The sequence below is a fragment of the Lissotriton vulgaris genome, unplaced genomic scaffold (assembly GCF_964263255.1).
Source record: "Lissotriton vulgaris unplaced genomic scaffold, aLisVul1.2 SCAFFOLD_1708, whole genome shotgun sequence".
NCBI lineage: Eukaryota > Metazoa > Chordata > Amphibia > Caudata > Salamandridae > Lissotriton > Lissotriton vulgaris.
Window position 1 is genome coordinate 61,410 of NW_028242080.1, and position 24,001 is coordinate 85,410.

The following is a 24,001-nucleotide window of genomic DNA, read 5'->3' on the forward strand; positions in this document are numbered from 1 at the left end:
GAGCCTTTTTGGACACAAGTAAGAAATCCTTTGGCAATAAATTTGGTTGGGCTACAGATGTAACGATCTCCTCGCTAATATGCAATCCCTTGTGTTTGCAGATCCCAATTAAGGGGACATTAAATTGAAAACTGGGCCTTCACAGCCTCGACCTCGGAGCGGCTGCTCCTAAAAGCAGAGGTAATTTTTTCATAATGCATGCACGCATCTGTGCCTGCGTGTACTTCACTGTACAATTACTTACTACGCCTATGTCACTACATTGCAGGTTGACTTCCACGGCTTATGATGACTGTTTTTTACATAACAAAAGACCCAATCGACCACAGTATTTTGGTCGCATAAGGTATGTTGCATCAGATGGTGCATTCATATGGGAAAAGCTTCCTTAAGTTAAAATTTCAAGTTTTTAAAGTATATCCCTTTTCCCTTCTTCCCTCAACAGTTTCAATGGATTCACTCCACGCCCTGATGAGAATCCGATGACTCATACATCGGCATTCGAAACGCGTTGGCATTCAGCATTATTGTTTTGCCCAAATCTCTTGGCATGTCCCAATTCATGTTGGGTTCTATTTCCTGTCCTGTACAAAAATAAAATTCATAATTAATAGTGTTACAGGTAGTGGGGCAAGCATTGAGTAAGACGTACCCCTGATCCCATTATAACTCTTGAAAAACTGTTGTTCACTGTTTTGACACAATTTATTCACTATGTACAATGTCATGAACTTGTTGTTGTTTTGTTCACTATAATTCACACACTCATTCATATGTTGTTTGTTTTGCTTTTTCCCTTGCAAAAATCTCTTTTTGTGTGTTCAATGTAAAGTTGACTATGTATTTTTCTCTTGCCACAAAGTATGAATAATTCATGATTTTCGAATAACTGACATAAATCAATGTCTGAGTCGACTAACAGTGTGGTTTACTCTTTCATTACATCAATAATGGACTTAATGTCCTCAGTGAAGTCACTAGAATATAATGTACGGTTTCCGTTTCTCTAGGACTACATGTCCCACAATTCTCAGCGAGATGGCCCCCATGCCGGTTGGTTCACGGCACCATGTGACCAAACCATTCAACCCAGTCCACCCCACTCGCGGCGGCGAGCTGTTGTGCCCTCCAGAATCCAAAAACACTGAGCGGTTACTCAACAACCGAGGTAAGACCCGCGTTGGCAATCAGCGCACACACAAGCACTTCCTCTTGAGCAAAGACCGGGCATTAATCCGCTCGTCTTTCTGCTTCCCCCTCAGGAATTAGCTTTTAACAAGAGACGAATCCGTCCTAGCGAACGGGTGACCCGACGCCCTGAGGGTCCGAATCCACGGTAAGACGCCACTCGGCGCACAGGCAATTTTCGCCTTACCTGATATTTTAACATAGGACATTTATCAGTTCCCCGCTCTGTTCCGTTTTGTTTCCACAGAATACGGCAAAGAGCCTTTTTGGACACAAGTAAGAAATCCTTTGGCAATAAATTTGGTTGGGCTACAGATGTAACGATCTCCTCGCTAATATGCAATCCCTTGTGTTTGCAGATCCCAATTAAGGGGACATTAAATTGAAAACTGGGCCTTCACAGCCTCGATCTCGGAGCGGCTGCTCCTAAAAGCAGAGGTAATTTTTTCATAATGCATGCACGCATCTGTGCCTGCGTGTACTTCACTGTACAATTACTTACTACGCCTATGTCACTACATTGCAGGTTGACTTCCACGGCTTATGATGACTGTTTTTTACATAACAAAAGACCCAATCGACCACAGTATTTTGGTCGCATAAGGTATGTTGCATCAGATGGTGCATTCATATGGGAAAAGCTTCCTTAAGTTAAAATTTCAAGTTTTTAAAGTATATCCCTTTTCCCTTCTTCCCTCAACAGTTTCAATGGATTCACTCCACGCCCTGATGAGAATCCGATGACTCATACATCGGCATTCGAAACGCGTTGGCATTCAGCATTATTGTTTTGCCCAAATCTCTTGGCATGTCCCAATTCATGTTGGGTTCTATTTCCTGTCCTGTACAAAAATAAAATTCATAATTAATAGTGTTACAGGTAGTGGGGCAAGCATTGAGTAAGACGTACCCCTGATCCCATTATAACTCTTGAAAAACTGTTGTTCACTGTTTTGACACAATTTATTCACTATGTACAATGTCATGAACTTGTTGTTGTTTTGTTCACTATAATTCACACACTCATTCATATGTTGTTTGTTTTGCTTTTTCCCTTGCAAAAATCTCTTTTTGTGTGTTCAATGTAAAGTTGACTATGTATTTTTCTCTTGCCACAAAGTATGAATAATTCATGATTTTCGAATAACTGACATAAATCAATGTCTGAGTCGACTAACAGTGTGGTTTACTCTTTCATTACATTAAATGTTGTGAGCATGTGTATAGAGGCATAGGTAAATTCTCTTTTCTTTGGTATTAACGGGCCCTACCTACCCTCTTCCCTACTGGGCCAAACCCCTCCTTGTTCTTCATTATAAGTCCTAGAAATGGCATTTCTACTCATGACACACACATACCACATACACCATTGCGAAGCATTCATTCCCACGAACTCGCACATACCAAATTCGAGCATGCACTCCCCACACATCAGGAACTACTAGGGACACAGACATTCCCCATGCATCCCTATGGGAGAGCAGGCCAGCCTAACTACATGCACGCATTTTACTCTGGGACACAGAGAAAAAGTGCGCACAGACCAGAAAATCATCCACGCATATCACAGATTAAAAGCAAAAGATTAGGGGTGAACCTGCCTTAAGGGCCAAGTCCAACAATTACATATATAGTCCGGAGGTTCCTGACTGAGCGGATTAGGGATGCTCTTCTTTATAGCAGAGATTTTGTCTATGAAAAACGTATTTAGCGAGTTACAGAGCTCGTGGGTAGAGGTCTGGGTGGGTGCCGTTCTCTCGCTGTTGCATAGATCATTCACTATTTTAAAAATATCCTTTGATTTATTTTGGGAGTTTAATATTTTCGTGGAGAAATAAGCAGCTTTGCTATTTAGGATAGTTTTCTTATATTCCCTACAGGCTGTGGAGAACTCCTCCTTCTCTTGCAAGGTATATTTTGCTCTCCATTTCCTTTCTTTCTGATGTAATTCAAGATTAAATTTTTTTAGGTCAGAGGTAAACCATTTGTGGGCATCCATACAGCATGTGCGGGAGAATTTAACAGGGGGGGCATGAGTGTCGCTGGCCGCTGATAACTACTCCGTAATTGTTCCTTCCATAATGTCGACATCCGAACAGAGTGTGGGTAAGGTGGACTTCAGAGTGTCGACGAAGGCCGATGTGTTTACCGATTTCCATTTTCTAGTTACCCCTCCAAACCGGGGCAGAGATTTGATATACCCATTAATGGTGGTTGTGAACTGGATTAGATGGTGGTCAGACCACATACAGGGCGTGATGGACGGAGTCGAGAGTGATAAGTTGTGTGACCATACTTGGTCAAGGATATGACCTTTTTCATGATTGGGGGAGTGCTGGACCAAGTTCAGGTTCAGAAGGAACACCGAGCGTTATGCCGCCTGCGGGCCGCCTGCGGCATAGTTAAACCAATAATTCAGGTCCCCGATTAGGAGAACTTTGACAAAATTCACCACTAGGGAGGCCATCTGCTCTCCCAGAGATGTCGGGAATGGGGCCATAGCTTGAGGGGGACGGTAGATCAACACGAGTGCCAGCGAGTCAGTGTCCGTGTCGAGTTTGATGACTAAGTTCTCAACCTCCGGTAGAACAAGAGGGGATAGAGCCACAAACTTGTTTTTTTTGTGGATAATAGCTGCCACCCCCCCACCCAGTTTGCCCAAGGGGCGATTGGCTGATAAGATGTAGTAATCTGAGGGGAGTGCTGCTAGAATGGCAGGCAGTGAGTCTTGGGTTAACCAGGTTTCCGTGATTAGTAGAATATCAGGTTTTTCAGTGGCAAGCAGCAGGAAGATGTCCAGTTGGTGTTTTACCAAAGAGCGTGTATCAATCAATCAATCAATCAATCAATACATTTATAGAGCCCGCTAATCACCTGTGAGGGTCTCAAGGCGCTGAAGGGAGGGGGTTGCTGTTACTGCTCGAATAGCCTGGTCTTGAGGTGCTTCCTGAAGGTGAGATGGTCCTGGGTCAGTCGTAGGTGTGCGGGGAGGGAGTTCCATGTCTTGGCGGCCAGGTAGGAGAACGATCTTCCTCCGGTTGTGGTTCTGCAGATCCGTGGGACGATGGCGAGGGCGAGGCTGGTGGAGCGGAGCTGGCTGGTGGGAGTGTAGAACGAGAGGCGGTTGTTGAGGTATTCGGGGCCCATGTCGTGGAGCGCTTTGTGTGCGTGCAGGTTTCTCAGGTGGGGTGTTATGTGGCTGCGGCGAGGGATGTCGAGGATGAGTCGTGCGGAGGCGTTCTGTATGCGCTGAAGTCGTTTCTGAAGTTTGGCTGTGGTTCCTGCGTACAGGGCGTTTGTGTAGTCCAGTCGGCTGGTGACGAGGGCCTGGGTGACTGTCTTTCTTGTTTCAGTGGGGATCCACCGGAAGATTTTTCAGAGCATGCGCAGGGTGTTGAAGCATGAAGATGAGATGGCGTTGACTTGTTTGGTCATCGTGAGGGAGGAGTCCAGGATGAATCCCAGGTTGCAAGCGTGGTCCGTGGGTGTCGGTGCGGTGCCTAGCGCTGTGGGCACCAGTAGTCGTCCCAGGTGGATGGAGATTGTCCAAAGATAAGAACCTCCGTCTTGTCTGAGTTGAGTTTCAGACGACTGAGCTTCATCCATTCCGCGACGTCTTTCATTCCTTCCTGGAGGTTGTTTTTGGCGGTGGCTGGGACTTTGGTGAGGGAGAGTATCAGCTGGGTGTCGTCGGCGTAGGAGATGATGTTGAGGTTGTGATTGCAATGGCGGCGAGGAGGCTCATATAGTTATTGAAGAGGGTTGGGTTGAGCGAGGAGCCTTGGGGTACGCCGCAGATGATCTTGGTGGCTGTGGAGCGGAAGGGAGGAGGCGGACTCTCTGGATTCTGTGTGTTGAGATATGCACAACGACGATCTAGTTGAGAATTAGTGTTGAGGTTAGTGATTGCGGGGGTATCATAACTAGGTTCCACAGAACGATGATCTGATATAGGCCTAGAAATGCCATTGATGGAAATATGGCGATGTGTATTAAGATCCAAAGAGGGACAGAGTTGTATGGGGGTTCTTAGTGTTTTTAGGTCCCTAGTAGAGTTGGTTAAGTTTTGGCCATAATCTATAGCCCCTGATCCCGGCCGGGCATGGACGGGCGCAGACGGGCTTGCCTTTGGCGCGCCGTCGGCGCGCCCGCTGCGCGCGTCCGCTGCGCGGTAGCGTCATAGTGTGATTTATATGGCACGTAACTGATGGAGCACTAGAGCACCACCCTGCCACAATGGCTGCTCTAATGTGTGGTCAATGCGTGGCCAGTGTTCCCACAGAAACACTGCCCACGATTTTACTGGCTGGTAAATCCAACCAGTAAAATCACATGAGGCACAGGCTTCAAGCGCCTCAGCCTCGTGTGACCGCAGGCCTACCTGATGCCCTTCATTGGCACAGGAAGTTGGGGAGCAAAGAACATTCCTTCCTGCGAGCCCACAACCTTCACTATACCCTGAGGCTGGAAAGTGACTTGTGATCATCACATAACAGTGAGGCCATGTACACAGCAATTCATTACTACAGCACATTACATGTCTTGGCCTTGATTATGAATCAGGTGGAGCAGCATTACCATATGAAATTCCGGATTTGTTTACATTTCACAGCACTGCCATCTCTGTATGCCAGTGATTGACCTGAGGTGACGCCGAGATGCCCAAGGGTAAGTCGAGCGCTATATAAGAACATACATACATACATACATACATACTGCCATTTTTAGGTCGAGCCTGGGCAGAGCATGTGCTTCTCTGCAAGGCATGCTGTATTTGAGTATAGACCTGAAGCCCCGTACACTCTCCCCCTATTTTTTTCATTGGCTTGTATCATTGTACTTTGTAAATGCTAGCTTCTAATTTGTTAATAGGCTTGTTAGTCCCTCCCTTGTACTGCCTTGTCATCATTTGTAATCCCATGAGACTGGCCTGTTTACTTCTGTTGTTACATGGTACATCTTACTTACCCTGTAAGCACTATTTTATTTAATGAGTTTCTCCTACTGCAGGCACGACATGCTTTCCTGCAATGTTAAGGGTGCCATGCATGCCCTCACTTTCCGAGCAGCCCGGGACAATGGCTGCCACTTACTAGCAATGCAATAGGTCTAGCGTTTAAAACAGTTTGAGTTATTGGCATTGTAAATATCAATGCCTTTTATTTATGTTAATTATCAAAACAGATAAATAAAAGGCATTGTCATTTACAATTTCAATAGCTTAAACTCTTACAAAGGAGAGACCTATTGCATTGCAAATGCTTGTTATAATTATGAGGCCATTCCACTCCTCTGATTCTGAGGGCTATTTTTTACCTTTGTATCTGATCCAATAGTTCTCCTAACCTTTATCAGCAATCTCACACAAATGATGTTGTCCTGATCTAGATAAGACAATCCTACAATATAAGCACTTTCTCTAATGTTTTGGGGGATGTGAGTTAGAATTTTAAATGACCCCTTCCAGTTTATGAACTTTTCATAATGTTTGTTGATTAGAGTTCGAATATTAAACCTGTTCTGGTCAGTAATTGTCCCCTCAAACAATCCATTTATTATATTGTGAAGCAGAGATCTGAAGAGTAATATTTTGGAAGGTACTGAGAAAGAGTAAGTTACGAAAAGCTTAGCTGAGCAGACTTGTCACTCAACTTTAGCTGTATGTTCGTTATTTTTAACAGATGCAGTAATGTAAACATATTTCTAAAGCTTCCTTTCCTTTTCAGGGCCAATTAAATCCTTCAGGAACAAAGTCCACAAGACAGAAGCGATTGGTTGGAAGTCCACCCGCCCTCGAGGAGATGAACACATTGTTCACTTGCGCAGAAGGTTTCACACGAGTGGAAAAAATCTGATTAACTGGATGGAGAAAGAGAGGAAGCCGGAATGTTCGGATAAAGAGAAGCTGCTTGAACGCACGGAGTTTACGTTTGATGAAAATGAGATTATTGTACACTCAGAAGATCTGTTCACTGATAAAACGCTGGAGCTGATTTCGGAGCGGATGCTGATAATAGGAGAGGATGGGATCGGGAAGAGTTGCTTCTCGAAAGGGCTTCTGAAACGGTGGGCGTCTGGGCAAAGGGATCTCTGCTACACATGTATCATTTACATGACATTCAGTGAGTTAAATACCACGAAGGATCCTGTAAGTGTGAGAAGCCTCTTAGGAAGAGAGTGCCCGGAGCTGTCTCCAGCGCTCACTGAGCTGCTCAGCACAGACAAAGTGCTCATCATTCTAGACGGCCTGGGTGAGTTTAATCAAGAACTGATGGTCAGCTCACCGCCCGGTGCCATGTGTGATATTGACACACCCCTCGATATAAGCACCCTGATATCAAAAGTCATATCCAGGGAGCTTCTCCCAGACACACATGTTTTAATCACTTCTCGGATGGGTTCTGTGGGTAAAATAAGAGAACGTTTCACCTCCACATTTATACTGGAAGCTTTCACGGAGGATCAGGTTCGGGAATACTGTCAGACATTCCTGTCTGGTGATGACCGAACAAAAGCTGTCGCTGAATGTATCAGTAACTATAAACTGTGCAGTTTGCTGTCAGTTCCCCTGCTAAGCAGCGCCCTGTGTCACATTTTCAAGAGAGGGCCCTGTCCCCAGCCTGAGGGAGCTCTGGCCACACGCAGCAGAATGATGTACTCTGCTCTGCAGGCCAGTCTGAAGGCCACCTTAAAAGAGACAGGACACATAGATCACAAGCGCTGCGCGTCATTGCTGAATAATGCTTCCCAGGTACCAGAATACATTCAGAAGTCTGTCCATCAGCTGTGCAAGACGTCTTACAATAATCTTATTTGCGGAGTACGGGAAATAAATACAAAAGACATTGCAATAAACTGTTGTTCACACACAAAATCCCTCTTTAAACATCTTGCCGAGTTCTTCTTTAGGGTAGACGGAAGTGGAGAGAAGTTTGAATATCGACACGCCAGCATAAGGGACATGTTTGGTGCCCTGTACTGTGTGGGGGAGATCCGGGAAGAGGCGGAGCTCGAGACCGCCCTGAACGCCTGGGTTTTCGAAGACATTTCGAAACCTACGCGGACACAACTCCTTGAAAACATCACTGCTCATCACTCGAAAAGGTTCCAGAGCTTCATACGATTTTTCCTGGGCCTGCTGCCCTATGCAGACCAAGGCCTACTGTCCGAGACACCGTCTCTCAGCCCAGGCAGGAGGGAGCTTCTGAAAAGCTGGTTTCAGGCCTGGATCGATAAAAAACCTGTCAAAATAAAATTCTTCGTCTTCTTGCACTGTGTGTTCGAGTTACACGATGGTTACGTGACAGAGCATGTTTCACGTCACATCCAGGAAGCCAATGTATTTAACATACCGCTCAACTCCCTGGACATCAGCGCGTTGCGGTATTGCTTTGAAAAGTCGAGACTCGAAGTGATTGATCTAAGACTGTGTGAGCTGAGCGACGCAGGCCTGGAACAGCTGGAAGACGTTATACGCACCTGTAAAGATGTAAAGTAAGTACATTGTGCGCCAGAATACTGAAAATGCTATATCTTATTTTTTTATAACCAATTAAAATGTGTATCTCTGCAGAGCTAAGCGCACAACCTCGACTAAGGGATCTCGCTGCTGTTTGTTGTCCCGCCCTCCGTGTCCAAAGCCTCAGTCAAGGAGGCAGAAGTAAAGAATTTGTGTTGTGCTACGTTACCCAAAAGTGCCCCTAGCGCCTCCAGGCTTCACGGAATAGTCTGCATTTTGTATGTGTGAAGCCTAATACTATTAGCTGAACAATTTCTAATTGCCCTCAACGTTGGCAAGTAAGGGAGCTGATGTATGGGCACATGGATTGAGTTGTTCAGGATCAAACATCTTTGGTCAAGTAGAAAGCCTTGGTAAGGACTTAGGGCTACATGTTTCAAAGTTAGCAACTTATCTAAGAACTCTGGGGCATATTATTAACTGAAACCGCCGCTTTTTCGGCACATAGCGCTGAAAAAGCAGCGATCTTATTATCACCCTATTTGCTAGGACACGCTAACAAGCGTTAGCGCATGTTTCCTTGCGACTTTGCATGCCAGCGATCAATATCGCTAATGACATGCAAAGTAGGCGTTCCCTAGCTAAACAAAATTGAAAGCCTCACTAACACGGCTTTGCGATATTAGCAAGCTGTGCAGCAGACCCACGAAGGGATAAAAATAACCCTGCTAACCGATGTTATCTCAAGTATGTAACGCCTGCTTTTAAAATGACTTAGGCATACTTTTAATGGGAGGTGGAAGGCCATGTTAGGTCCACACAGTGGCGTCACTAGGGTTGGTGTCACCCGGTGCGGGTAACTCATGATGTCACCCCCTCACGACATACCGCATGGACCTCCTCCGCTCCGAGTCCGCCAGTTGACACAGATGGCAAATAACGGGACCATACAATGTACATTTATCTAAGTTGTGTTTTTATAAGATCAAGTGACACCACTTCCTGGGAATATTGAGGGGAAAAGATCACATATTTCACTTACTGTTAGGTCATTAATTTCAAGGGTGTTTGATATCACTTCAGGTGCCAATGACACTTTGGTGAATGGTGTGTCAAATCACAATAAAAACTTTAGTACCCCTTTGATGTTATTTGGAGAATAAACTCCAGCATCCAGACAATGTCAAGTCGTAAGGAAAAGATATTCTTAGTTAAATTGTGGGAAAAAGGCACACCCATTTTCAGCACCAACTAGAACTCGATAATTCTAATATTGCCTGTTTGCGTGGAGAAACGACATCACCTCCTTCCAGATCATGACATTACGGACATTGCTTCCAGTTCTGGATTTTTGTGTGATAGTTTTACATCTATTTAGCTAATTACACTATCAACCCTGAAATCAGTGATTTATTGGTGGAAGTTTCAGGACTGGGGACAGTGCCTGTAATGACCTACGCAAATTTAAAGGAAGGGAGACTTTTACTAGTGAGATAAAAACTTTGCACACTGATGAAAGACATGTTGGTCTCTTGAGGAGAAACAAACATATTAGGGTATTACAGGTTCTAGTGCAGCACTGTGTCATTGTATGTAGTTGTCTTACAAAAATATCTGGGGTAAAATGCCACAGGTTAAACATGATACATAGTCACTGTCAAGTAGAACAGGGCATTTTAACGAGTCCCTGACATGTAACCTGATAGTTGTGTTCGCCAAGCATGTATCCTCTACCACTAGGGGGCTCCATCTCTGAGCCTTGCTCACATATGTCTCTGGGGAGCTGAGGACCTGGGGAGGCAATGATTTCATTTGCACCAACATTTATAACACACAAATTACACTGGTGCAGTTTAACAGAACCTGCCAATTTGAAAAACGAAATTTGCACAAAAAAAGTGCAAAAACAACACTGTCAAGACCCCGTTGCCTCTGCAGTTTTTTTACCGAGATACATAGGTGCCAAAATTGCACCAGTGCATTCTGATACAGAATTATTGCTATACAACTGTATGGGCATCTGTGCAATCTAAAACAAATCCATAATTATAGGTGCAGGCAGTGCAACAGTGCTTTTAATAAACACAAGGTTGGATTGCTATGTGCCGGTTGAGCAGCAGCACGTTTTGTGAATCTGGGGAAAGCCTGCATTTAACAGGTCAGGTGTGACGTGCTGCAGCTCCTGGGAGCCCCCCTCAACCCTCACTTACCCACGTGCACACACAGGGCTGCACAGAACACAGCGAACAGGAGGGCCTTCATCATCGTGCAGTGTTAGATGCTTCCAGAAAGCACTGGAGGGGTGTCCGAGGGTGTATATATAGCATTGTTTCATGGGGCAGTGTAGGTCACGACACCATCGGTCAGATGTCCTTCTCCTTCCGAGAATCGTGATGCGGTATTCATTATTTATTCTAGTAGCACGCACTCCCCTGCGCTGCCATCGGTCTCGTCTCCTCCCTGGCGCGTGACCGCCAAGACGAGTCAGAGCAAGAGCACAGAGCGCGCGGGGGCTGTCCCAGGGCCGTCATTGGTAGCGCTAAAGATTGACGGCCCTGGGACCCACAAACTGCACACCGTGGTGGTGTGCGCTTGCACACACTAAAGTAGCACTGACAGCAGAGGTGAGGGCGAGGCTGAGCCGAGGCTCAGGCTGCACTGCAGAGCGAGCCAGCCTGCATTAATAACTGGATTGGTGTCACCCCAGATGGGGTGACACCCGGTGCGGTCCGCACCCCCCGCACCCCCCTAGTGACACCACTGGGTCCACACTCCCCTATCAGCAAGACTCTCCTTAGCGCTGTAAAATCTTCGCTGGATTTAACACGCTATTCTTGTTATTCGCTGAACTTTCAGGTCGGTGGCAGCGCCTGAGGTTCGCTGGGGGGACTCTGTGTCAGTGTGAGCTATTTTTTCATCTGGAAGCTCGCTATTTACATCCAAAAGCTTGTCAGTCTACTCAGTGAGCGCAGGCATGATTTAGATGCTGGCGCCTAATATCGTTTTAAAAATTGTCACTTACTATTTTGATCACTGGTTTTAACATTTGCATATTCAACTGCATCTTCTGCACATTTTCGCTCTTTCTGTGGCCTCCCTCGCCCCGTTCCACCGCGGCTGATTGTGCCGTTTGAGTGGAGGGTGAGGCGCCATCTTGGGCTGTGTTGTTCCTGGAGCCTGGCCAGAGTTAGCGGTCTAGCGCTTTTGGGGAGGCAGGGCATAAGAAGACAAGCAGCGCAGGGCTCGCGGTGAACTTTCAGGTCGGTGGCAGCGCCTGAGGTTCGCTGGGGGGACTCTGTGTCAGTGTGAGCTATTTTTTCATCTGGGAGCTCGCTATTTACATCCAAAAGCTTGTCAGTCTACTCAGTGAGCGCAGGCATGATTTAGATGCTGGCGCCTAATATCGTTTTAAAAATTGTCACTTACTATTTTGAGCACTGGTTTTAACATTTGCATATTCAACTGCATCTTCTGCACATTTTCGCTCTTTCTGCTGCCTCCCTCGCCCCGTTCCACCGCGGCTGATTGTGCCGTTTGAGTGGAGGGCGAGGCGCCATCTTGGGCTGTGTTGTTCCTGGAGCCTGGCCGGAGTTAGCGGTCTAGCGCTTTTGGGGAGGCAGGGCATAAGAAGACAAGCAGCGCAGGGCTCGCGGTAAACTTTCAGGTCGGTGGCAGCGCCTGAGGTTCGCTGGGGTGACTCTGTGTCAGTGTGAGCTATTTTTTCATCTGGGAGCTCGCTATTTACATCCAAAAGCTTGTCAGTCTACTCAGTGAGCGCAGGCATGATTTAGATGCTGGCGCCTAATATTGTTTTAAAAATTGTCACTTACTATTTTGAGCACTGGTTTTAACATTTACATATTCAACTGCATCTTCTCCACATTTTCTCTCTTTCTGCGGCCTCCCTCGCCCCGTTCCACCGCGGCTGATTGTGCCGTTTGAGTGGAGAGCGAGGCGCCATCTTGGGCTGTGTTGTTCCTGGAGCCTGGCCGGAGTTAGCGGTCTAGCGCTTTTGGGGAGGCAGGGCATATAAAGCACATATAAAGCACATGTGTTTCCGGGAGTGCAGCGGACGGGCGCAGCGGGCGCGTCGATGGCGTGCCGAAGGTGCGCCTAAGGTAAGCCCGTCTGCGCCCGTCAGCGCCCAGGCAGCGCACAGGGCCAGAAATGCTGCATGTTTAGGATCTCATCATTAAGACACTCCTATCATATATAGTCGAGAGTTACTTCACTCTCTTAATAAAAACCCTTGTGGCAACTGCACACCATGGGAGGTTTTACACTCTATGGCGCGGTCCTGCCCTATATGTCAGTTTCAATTTAGTAGCTCTGCCTCTACTCCTACCCCTCCGGTTAGCGGTGACCCCTGTTTTAAAATTCGCGCTGCCTTAATTAATGCGCGCTCTTTAATTGATAATTCGCTTGACCTCTTATTCGTCACGGAGACATGGCTGCACACCCTCTGTTCTCCGACGATTGAGTTGGCCATTCCCAGGGGTTTCAAGATAGCGAGGCTAGACCGTAGTTCGGGCAGAGGGGGAGGGGGAGGCTTAGCAGTAATTTATAGGGACAAAAGGTCTTTGATGAAGGAATGCTCAGGAGCTATTGAGGATGGGGAAGCATTGGAATTTTCGATAGCTCTCTCTCTCCGCAGTTCACCTTGAGCGGAATCCTGACCGATCAACCCCCAGGCCCTCTGGGCTCCTTTATTAAATCTTTGGAGGAGGTAGTCGCCCAGAGGGCGCTGAGGTTCCCCAGGTTCCTGCTCTTGGGGGATCTTAATATCCATATGGATGTTCCGACAGACCCGGGGGTTAGGGATCTGGGGGATCTCTGCGACCTAGTTCATCTTAGGCGACGGGGTCAGGATACCACTCACCTTGGAGGGCACTGCCTTGATCTTGTCTACTCCAATTTTAATATTACATCTGACATCCCTCGTCCAGTTACGTGGTCGGACCATTTCTTGGTAGGCTTCTCTTGGGAGCTTGACAGGACCCGCGCTTTAGCTAAAGACCATCAAGACCCCTCCCCCCAGACAATTAGTATTCCAGCCTTAGCAGTAGCTCTGACCCACACCCTTCTGGACAAGTCTCATAATATAGAGGAAGCTGTTGAGAATTTCTCGACCTGGATAAGCTCCTCGGTAAGCTCGCTACCACAGCATAAAGGTAAAAAGCGGTCTAGAACCTCTCCTTCCTCTCCTTGGTACACGGAACATCTTAAAACCTTAAAGATAGGTTGTAAGGAGCGTGAACGGATTTGGCGGCGAGAGTACTGCCCAGTAGCTAAGGCGGAACTCCGAGCAGTGCAAAAAGACTACTATGCCGCAATTAAGAAGGCTAAAAGAGACCACTATGCGGCCAGGATTCGCATGGCTAAAAACAACAGTAGAGAAATTTTCTCTATTGTCAAATGTTTTACGTCCCCAGTGGCAGAAACTTTGTCGGCCCCCATATCTGCAGGCTGGTGTGAGAAACTGTCCACTTACTTCATAGAAAAAATACATAAAATTCAAGCGAGTCTTAAGCCTTCCGATTTGGTTTATCCCCACCTGTTCAGGGGGCTCGGGATCACTATGAACCTTCCCGATTCCCTGCCACATCTAATAGTATGGAGACGAAAGATGTGATGTGCATTTTTAGAAAAGTCGAATTGATGGACGTAATGGCCGTCTTAAAAGCACTTAAGTCTGGGTCCCCAGTTGATCCTTGCCCGGCTAGGATTTTGAGTGGTGTGGCGGAAGTTATTGCTCCTATAGTGACTGACTTGGTCAATGAGTCCTTACAAACAGGCGTGGTACACCTTCAGTGGAAACAAGCAAAACTTCTCCCACTGATCAAAAAACCTTCAGCGGATCCTCTGATTATCTCCAATTACTGGCTCATTTCCTTGCTCCCTGCTCTAGCCAAGGTCTGTGAGAATGCAGCCTTTCGGCAGCTAGAGAAGTTCGTGAAATCATCTGGGGCTCTACATCCTGCCCAGTCCGGATTCCGCACCTCTTTTAGCACTGAGACCGCGCTCGTGGAAGTCACAGAGGCCATTAGGGAATGTCTGGATGGGGGCAGCAGAGCGGCTCTAATTTTATTGGACCTCTCTGCCGCGTTTGACATGGTACCCCATGCCCAGCTTCTCTCTAGGCTGGAGGATATTGGCATCACGGGCGCGGCCCTCAGCTGGGTTAAATCTTTCCTCTATGACAGGTTCCAACAAGTATGGCTGCCCCCCTACCATTCATCGAATAGCAGGGTAGATACAGGAGTTCCTCCAGGGTCGACTTTAAGTCCCCTGCTTTTTAATGTTTATTTGACCCCTCTTGTCTGTTTGGCCGAGAGCTTGGGTGCGAAAATAATGGCTTACGCCGACGACACCCAACTTCTCTTCACTTGGGACAAGAACAATCTATGTACCGAAGGAGTCCGGCAGTGCTTGTCCTCAGTTTTTGCCTGGCTTGCCCAGGCTTGCCTCAAATGCAATGAGGACAAGTCAGAGATACTTCTGTGCGGCCATTTTCTGGTGGCTTTTAAGGAATCTATTCGGCCCAGTGGATTGCCATGCCCCAAAGGGGACTGTGGGGTTGCAAAAAATTTAGAGATCTGGTTTGGAGCTGATTTATGCTTCTGGGAACAAATCACGTGGTTGGCGGGTACATGTTTTGGTACCCTAACCACTCTCCGGAAGTTTTTTCCCCTTCTTCCCCAAGTGGCAAAAGAAACAGTAGCCAGAGCACTTATTCTCTCGCGTCTGGACTACGCAAACCCCCTTTACATCGGTGCGCCTGACTTTTTGATTCGCAAATTACAAGTGGTCCAGAACGCGGCAGTGAGGCTCCTTTTTGACATTCCAAGGAGACTCAGCGTACGCAAGCAGCTCAGGGAGATACATTGGCTTCCAGTAGCTCAAAGAGTTCGCTTTAAGACCCTGGCATTGGCCTTCAAAGCCTTACATAGCCCGTGCCCTTCCTACCTAAGAGACAGATTTGTTTTTACCAACCATCCCGTCAGCCAGCGACGGCTCGTGGAGGGAGTTACGGTGGGGCAGGAGGGCGGGGAGGGGGAGGGGCAGGGCGAAGGTTGCTAAAAACCGGCATATGGATAATTGCAGGTAAGTAAACAATTTAATTAATAAAACGAATTTCGTAGCTCGCACTGCATTGCATTTTGCGATACAAGGCGCACTACGAAATTCGTTTCATTAATTAAATTGTTTACTTACCTGCTGTTAGACGGACCGGGAGGGTCGGCCGAGATTACGGGGAGAGGTCTCCAGGGAGAGCCGTCTCCAACGACTGTACAGATAAGTAACTTCCCCCCCACAGACAGACACCACACAAGATTGAAGGTTAACGAGACTTTATATGCAATTCTTAGGTTACGTTGGTATGATACAAGGAGGTCTGGACTCAGGGGTCCCCTCGATTCGAGTCTGTGGTTGAGGAAAGGGGTAGCGGGACAGTCTTAGTTACCGGTGAGTTCAAAATAGCTCTCAATCCTCGAGCTCGGCGTTCTTGATGATCGGGCCGTGGAGGAGCCAAGCAGGTCCCGAGATGAAGGAAGGACGACGGTCCGCGGCGGAGCCTGCAGGTCCCGGTGAAAGATGACGGTTACAACGGTCCGCGGCCACGCCAGCAGATCCGGACGACGATGAAGAATGAAGGTTACGACGGCCGTGGCAGCGCCAACAGGCAGTTCCTCTCTGCGTCTCTCGACTCCAAGATACAACTGCCTTCCTGCTCTGGAGCTGCCCCAGTTATAGGGCTGGCGTGCTTTGATGTCCGGACCCTCGCACTTGGAGGTCGGGAGGTCCGGGATGAGGGAGTCCAGACACCCAGCAGGGGGGTGGAGCCAGCGCCCGGGGAGGCGATGGGCGAGCGGCACTTGGTGGGGGAGAGCCATCGACACCTCTTTCTCCCATTGACTTGCCAAGTAGCCCGCTCACCTCCTGGGTGGATGGTGGTGCCGGGATGTCTGAGGCCTGGCCAGGCCCAGGGTTGAGGTCGGCCGGGGGCCAGGCGGCCACGTGGTGAAGTGTCCAAGATGGCGGCCCGGGCTGGGCGCGTGGGCCGGCAGTGGATCGGGCCCACGAGGTCGACATGCTCGAGGGCAGGGGTCCCTGAGGGGAAGGAGGACGTGCAAAGGTGGTGTGGGGTGCTTGTGTGACCGGGCTCGGGCCTGGTCGAGCCGGGGGAGAGCGGCCCTTCGTGTGGCCTGTCCAACATGCGTCCCCCCCAGCTGAAGGCGGGGAGAGTCACCCATCCTCTTGGGGACTCTCTTCGTCGAGGCGGAAAAATCGGGACAGGCCATCCGCGTTGGCGTGGTCGGACCCAGGCCGGTGTTCGACTGTGAAGTCCATACCCTGCAAGGATATGGACCAGCGTAGCAACTTGGGGTTTTCCCCCCGCATGTGCATCAGCCACTGCAGGGGTCGGTGGTCGGTCTGCACCCGAAAGGGGGTGCCGAAAAGGTAGGGCCGGAGCTTCTTGAGGGCCCATACCACAGCGAAGGCTTCCCTCTCTATGGTGCTCCAGCGTTGTTCCCGTGGTAGGAGTCTCCGGCTGATGAAGGCCACCGGTTGATCAAGGCCCTCGGGGTTCACTTGGGACAGGACCGCCCCAATGCCCTGGTCGGAGGCGTCCGTCTGGACGATGAACTCCCGGCTGTAGTCTGGGGCCTGGAGCACAGGAGCGGAACACATGGCGGCCTTCAATTGTTCGAATGCCGCTTGACACTCGGGGGTCCAGTTCACCTTCTTGGGCTGATTTTTTGACGTGAGTTCGGTGAGGGGGCCCACTATGGTACCATAGTCTTTCACGAACCTTCGGTAATAGCCCGTGAGGCCCAGGAAGGCTCGTACCTCGGTTTGGGTGATAGGGGGCTGCCAGTCCTGGATGGCGGCAATTTTCAGTTGTAGAGGGGCCACTAGGCCGCTTCCCACCTGGTGTCCGAGGTAGGTCACAGACCCTTGTCCAATTTGACACTTGCTGGCCTTGATCGTGAGGCCAGCTCGCTGAAGGGCTTGCAGCACTGCTCGGAGGTGGTGGAGGTGCTCGGTCCAATGGTGGCTGTACACAGCGATGTCGTCTAGGTAGGCGGCGCTGAACCCTTCGAGCCCCGCCAGGACCTGATTGACGAGCCGTTGGAAAGTCGCTGGGGCATTCTTCATACCGAAGGGCATGACCGTAAAATGGTAATGGCCATCGGGGGTGGAGAAGGCAGAACGTTCTTGTGCTCGGGGTGTGAGGCCGATCTGCCAATAACCTGCTGTCAGGTCGAAGATGCTAAGGTAGCGGGCAGCTCCCATTCGGTCGACCAGTTCATCTGCCCGGGGGATGGGATGTGCGTCCGTTCTGGTGACTTCATTCAGGCCCCGGTAGTCGACGCAGAACCGGAGTTCTGGTGTGGTTCCGGGGGCGGCTGCTTTGGGGACCAGTACGACCGGGCTGGCCCATGGACTGTCTGAGGGCTCGATGACCCCGAGCGTGAGCATCTTAGCCACTTCCGCCTGGATGCAGGCCCGTACCCGATCAGGTACGCGGTAGGCCCGGTGGCGGATAGGAGGGCTGTCTCCGGTGTCTACATCGTGCACACACCAGGAAGTGACACCTGGGGTGAGGGAGAACAGACTGGCGAACCGTGACAGGAGGGCTTGGCACTCTTGGCGTTGTTCTCTGGTGAGGGTCTCCGAGAGTCGGACCCCATCTACGGAGCCGTCTTGCTCCTGGGTCCGCAGGAGGTCAGGGAGAGGCTCGGAGTCGTCTTCAACCCCATTGTCCGTGGCCATCAATAGGCTGAGTTCTGTTCGTGCAAAGTGGGGTTTCAGTCTGTTGGTGTGGAGGACTCGGAGGGGGTTCCGGGAGGACTCCATATCGATCAGATAGGTGGCAGGACCCTTGCGCTCGATCACCTTGAAGGGTCCCGTCCATTTGTCTTGGAGAGCGCATGGCTCCGTGGGGGACATGACCCATACCTGTTGTCCCGGTTCGAATTCAATGGATGAGGCGTTCTGGTCATACCATTTTTTCATGTCCTCTTGACTGGCCTCTAGGTTGGCTTTTGCTAGGTCTCTGAACCGCCGGGACTGGTTGCGGAGGGTGAGGAGGTACCGGAAGACATCTGGAGGGTTCTTGGTCGGAGGCATCTCCCAGCCTTCTTTGATCAGGCTGAGCGGCCCCCGCACTGGGTGCCCATAGAGCAGTTCGAATGGGCTGAAGCCTAGGGATTTCTGTGGGACCTCTCGGTAGGCGAAGAGGAGGCACGGCAGCAGCACATCCCACTGGCGACGGAGGGGCTCTTCCAATCCCCCGATCATTCCTTTCAGCGTGCGGTTGAACCGCTCAACAAGTCCGTTCCCTTGGGGGTGATAGGGGGTCGTGAAGCGGTAGGTGACCCCACACTGTTGCCAGAGAGATTTCATGTATTTAGAGATAAAGTTCGTGCCTCTGTCGCTGACGACTTCTCGGGGGAACCCCACACGGGAGAAGATCCCCATCAGGGCCCGGCCGACCACTGGGGCTGTCACGGTCCGGAGAGGAACAGCCTCAGGGTAGCGGGTGGCGTGGTCCACTAGCACCAGAATGAAGCGATGTCCTTGTTTTGTACGCGGGTCCAGGGGTCCCACAATGTCTATTCCGACCCTCTCAAATGGGGTCGTGACTACTGGAAAAGGTTGCAAGGGGGCTTTTAGTTTGCGGCCGCTCTTCCCACTGGCTTGGCACGTGGGGCAAGATCGGCAATGCTGGTGCACATCGTTCCTCATTTTGGGCCAGAAGAAGTGGGTCACTAGGCGACTGTAAGTTTTATCTTGTCCTAGGTGCCCTGCTAGGGGGACATCGTGGGCCAGGTTTAACAGGAAGTCTCTAAAGCAGAGGGGCACTACTAGTACTCGGTTGGCCCCCAGCTCGGCGATTCGTTGCTCGCTGTATAACAGATCATTGTCCCAGTAGACCCAATGAGTTCCGGAGGTGTCCCCTGCGCTTTGGGCGAGCGCTTGTTGGCGGAGTCCCTCAAGGGAGGGACAGGTCTTCTGTTCCTGGCGAAATTGTTCTTGTGTGGGTCCCCCCTCTTGGGCCCACTGGTCAAGGTTAGCGAGGTCGGAAGGTTGAGCCGGTTCGAGGGGGGTGTCCTGGTCGGGGGTTTCGGCTGGGGCGACCGGAGGCGGTGGCGCCGGCCATTCTGGTTCTTCCGGGGGAGGGTTGGCACGGGCGGCCATGGACCGGGTGGTGACGCACGCCCAGTCCGGGACGCCCAACATCCCCAAGTGTTCTTTTCGCTCCACAGCGGCCCACGGGGAGCTCTCCAGGTCATTCCCGAGGAGGCAGTCCACGGGGGCGTCGTCTCGGACCGTCACCTTCAACATGCCGGAGACCCCTCCCCACTCAAAAGGGACGCAGGCCATCCGACACAGACTTTCCGAGTTGTCGGCTGAGCGTACAGGGCAGAGAATGTTCGGTAGATATTGTTCTGGGGTCACCAGGTGACAGCGGACGGCTGTCACACTGGCCCCGGTGTCCCGAAGGGCCTCGGCCCGTTGTCCATTGATGCTCACCCATTGGCTGTACTTCTGGGTGTTAGCGGGTAGGGGGACCCGCGGGACCATGTCTCTTCCCCCTAAGCACGCGAGAGTCATGGCGGCTGGCTCCCACTCTGGATACTCTTGCCCGTCTGTTTCTTGTTCCTCGGAGATCTGTTCTTCCCCTAGTGCTGCGGCGGCCACATGGCGGGGTTTTGGACTCTGATACTGCGGGCAGCTTGGGTCGTTTGCATAGTGGCCGACTCGTTGGCATCGGTGACACGTGACGTTTGCTCTCTACCCCGGTCGCGCCGGGGTGCTGCCCCGGTTGGCCGGGGGGGTGGTGCTGGTAACGGGGGCGGCCGGAGTGTTGTCTCTTCCCCGCCCTTGGCCTCCTCCTCCTCTGGGTCGGTGGTGACCATTGTTGTTCCTGTTTTGCTCGTAGGACCCATTCCGGCCCACTCTGGTGATCTCCCACCGGTCAGCTTCGGCTGCGAGCTGCCGGGGATCGGTTAACTTGCTGTCGAGGAGGTGTTGGCGTAGTTCAATGAAGCAATTGTTGGACAGATGCTCCCATACCATCAGATTGAACAGTTGCTCGTAGGTCGTGACGTTGTTCCCTTTGATCCAGCCTTCGAAAGCTCGGCTAAAGTACGTTACATAGTCCACCCAAGTTGTACCCGGGATGCGTGTGCAGTCTCGGAACCTCTGACGGTACATCTCGGGCGTGAGGCCATAGCGGGTGAGAAGGGCCGCTTTCATATGGTCGTAGGAGGTCATCTGGTGGTCTGGGAGCTGTAACAGGGTATCGCGGCCCTCATTGAGGAATCTGCCCCATAGGCCGGCTCCCCAATCGTTTCTATCGATCCGGTGCGCAGTCATAGCGATTTCATAAGCCTTAAACCATTGCTGGATATCGTCCTCTCGAAAATATTCTCGGACAACATCCTTGGGGATGTGTACTTTTTTCTCCGTGGTCCCGGGGGTGTGTGGTCTCTCGGGCACCCCCAACTCTTTATTCTGCTTGCGCAGGTTGATCTCGGCTAGGTTCCGTTTGTGCACGTACGCTAGTTTCTTTTCCTCGAGCTCCCTTTGTCTCTGTTTCTCCTCTCTTTCTTCTCGGAGACGTAGGTGCTCTAAGTTTATCTTTTGTTCGGCCAACTTGAGTTCTACGTCCATCTTGAGTCGGGCCATTTCTAGCTCGTGTAGTCGGGTTTTTTCTCTTTCTTGGATCTCGTCTGGCGAGAGACCGGTTCTTTGCCCTTCAGGGGCCGTGTTGCTTTTTTTCGCGGTGCTTTGCTCAGGAGCTTCGGTATCCCCGGTCTCTGCCCAAGATTCTAGGGCATGCTTAAAATCGTCCTTGGTGCTTAGTCCGGTGGTAGCGATACCTAGTTCAATGCAGAACTGCTTTAGTTCACGATGGCTGTACTCCTCTAGTTTTTCCATTTGGAACTTCTCAGTTGATCCGCTCTCTTTAGTTGTCATTGTGGTTCGTTGTGGGGTGAGCTACTCTCTGTACGTATGCGGTGATTCGGATCGCGCCGCTGGCCACCAATGTTAGACGGACCGGGAGGGTCGGCCGAGATTACGGGGAGAGGTCTCCAGGGAGAGCCGTCTCCAACGACTGTACAGATAAGTAACTTCCCCCCCACAGACAGACACCACACAAGATTGAAGGTTAACGAGACTTTATATGCAATTCTTAGGTTACGTTGGTATGATACAAGGAGGTCTGGACTCAGGGGTCCCCTCGATTCGAGTCTGTGGTTGAGGAAAGGGGTAGCGGGACAGTCTTAGTTACCGGTGAGTTCAAAATAGCTCTCAATCCTCGAGCTCGGCGTTCTTGATGATCGGGCCGTGGAGGAGCCAAGCAGGTCCCGAGATGAAGGAAGGACGACGGTCCGCGGCGGAGCCTGCAGGTCCCGGTGAAAGATGACGGTTACAACGGTCCGCGGCCACGCCAGCAGATCCGGACGACGATGAAGAATGAAGGTTACGACGGCCGTGGCAGCGCCAACAGGCAGGACGATGGTGCACAGGACAGAGCTACGGCAGCGCCAGTAGTCCGTCCAGGATGAGTTCCTCTCTGCGTCTCTCGACTCCAAGATACAACTGCCTTCCTGCTCTGGAGCTGCCCCAGTTATAGGGCTGGCGTGCTTTGATGTCCGGACCCTCGCACTTGGAGGTCGGGAGGTCCGGGATGAGGGAGTCCAGACACCCAGCAGGGGGGTGGAGCCAGCGCCCGGGGAGGCGATGGGCGAGCGGCACTTGGTGGGGGAGAGCCATCGACACCTCTTTCTCCCATTGACTTGCCAAGTAGCCCGCTCACCTCCTGGGTGGATGGTGGTGCCGGGATGTCTGAGGCCTGGCCAGGCCCAGGGTTGAGGTCGGCCGGGGGCCAGGCGGCCACGTGGTGAAGTGTCCAAGATGGCGGCCCGGGCTGGGCGCGTGGGCCGGCAGTGGATCGGGCCCACGAGGTCGACATGCTCGAGGGCAGGGGTCCCTGAGGGGAAGGAGGACGTGCAAAGGTGGTGTGGGGTGCTTGTGTGACCGGGCTCGGGCCTGGTCGAGCCGGGGGAGAGCGGCCCTTCGTGTGGCCTGTCCAACACCTGCAATTATCCATATGCCGGTTTTTAGCAACCTCCACCCTGCCCCTCCCCCTCCCCGCCCTCCTGCCCCACCGTAACTCCCTCCACGAGCCGTCGCTGCCGTCAGCTGCGATCAGCCACCCTTAGACATTTGGTTATTCCCAGATTTAAGAGAGTTCATCTAGGGGGGCAATCTCTGAAGGTTAGAGCTGTTCAGATGTCGAACAACCTTCCCGACGTACTTAGGCACACGTCAAACCTCACAAGCTTTATAAAACATCTGAGAACACACTTATTTAGGGAAGCCTTGTAGTTTCCCTGTTTCCTTTAGCTGACACCACAATCCTCTCTCGTGCCAGGACAGTTTTGACTAGCAGTGCGCGTTACAAGCAACTATATAACATAACATAACATTACATCGCCTGTTAGCTAAATGTAGATAATGCGTCGCTAAAACAGCGATGTAATACAGCGATAATGTGAATTGCACTAAGCGCGATTTGCGATAATTATCACATGTCCTTGATTATATGGTCCTCGGTCTCCTCAAAACACATGGTTCTTCGCACAGTTCAGTCGCTATCGGATTCCCTCTACTAACAAGGATCCCATTACTCAGCCGAATTTTCAGAGCCCCTGGGGTAAGTCATGCTGTGCCAAAGCTGTCATCTTGCTTCCATACTTTCACAGAGGTGTAACACAAGGCCCCACAGCCTCTGCGGTGTGACGGGCCCCACATGCCCTTACTCTGAAGAGTATTCCTTTAGAGATACCGTGGCAGTTGCACCAGAAAAGCAATTGCAGATTCCCCCAGCCATTTGTGAGAGAGAGTCCCAATTATTTCATTTATAACACAGAAGCGATTATTATGCAGTTTTGCATCTTGCTGTTTTATTTCAGTAGCAAACATTGTAAAGCAAAACTACAAATACAACCATTTTGCTCACCCAGGCAAAAAGTAGAAATATTAGCAAAGTGCAATACGATGCATAAAGAATTGCTGAATCCAATTAACTTTATCTTTTCTTGATGCATGTGATCGGGTTCCGTTCAAGAAATGCAAACCAGAAATAATAATAGAAATCCCAAAAGAAACCATTAACACCTTCACTGCGGCGGCTATTCTGCCGCAGCGCTAAGGGGGCGGGGCGGCTCGCGCGACGCGCCCATGCTGGTGACGGAACCGCTCCGTCACCAGCCTCGGTTGAGCTGTGCTCATGACAGAGCGGTTCTGTCATGGCCCGCTCAATGGAACGCC

At 50.6% G+C, this 24,001-nt stretch overlaps 1 protein-coding gene across 1 annotated transcript in view; it reads left to right on the forward strand.

Annotated features, from left to right (window-relative positions):
* Nucleotides 1–1,038: 1,038 nt before the first annotated feature.
* LOC147669070 (NACHT, LRR and PYD domains-containing protein 1 homolog) overlaps nucleotides 1,039–24,001 on the forward strand; it is a 210,103-nt gene continuing 187,140 nt past the window's right edge. The window contains exons 1-2 of the mRNA XM_086948248.1: nucleotides 1,039–1,168; nucleotides 6,915–8,682. Of these exons, the coding sequence (XP_086804374.1) occupies nucleotides 1,039–1,168; nucleotides 6,915–8,682 (1,898 nt within the window). The remainder of the gene's footprint in view (nucleotides 1,169–6,914; nucleotides 8,683–24,001) is intronic.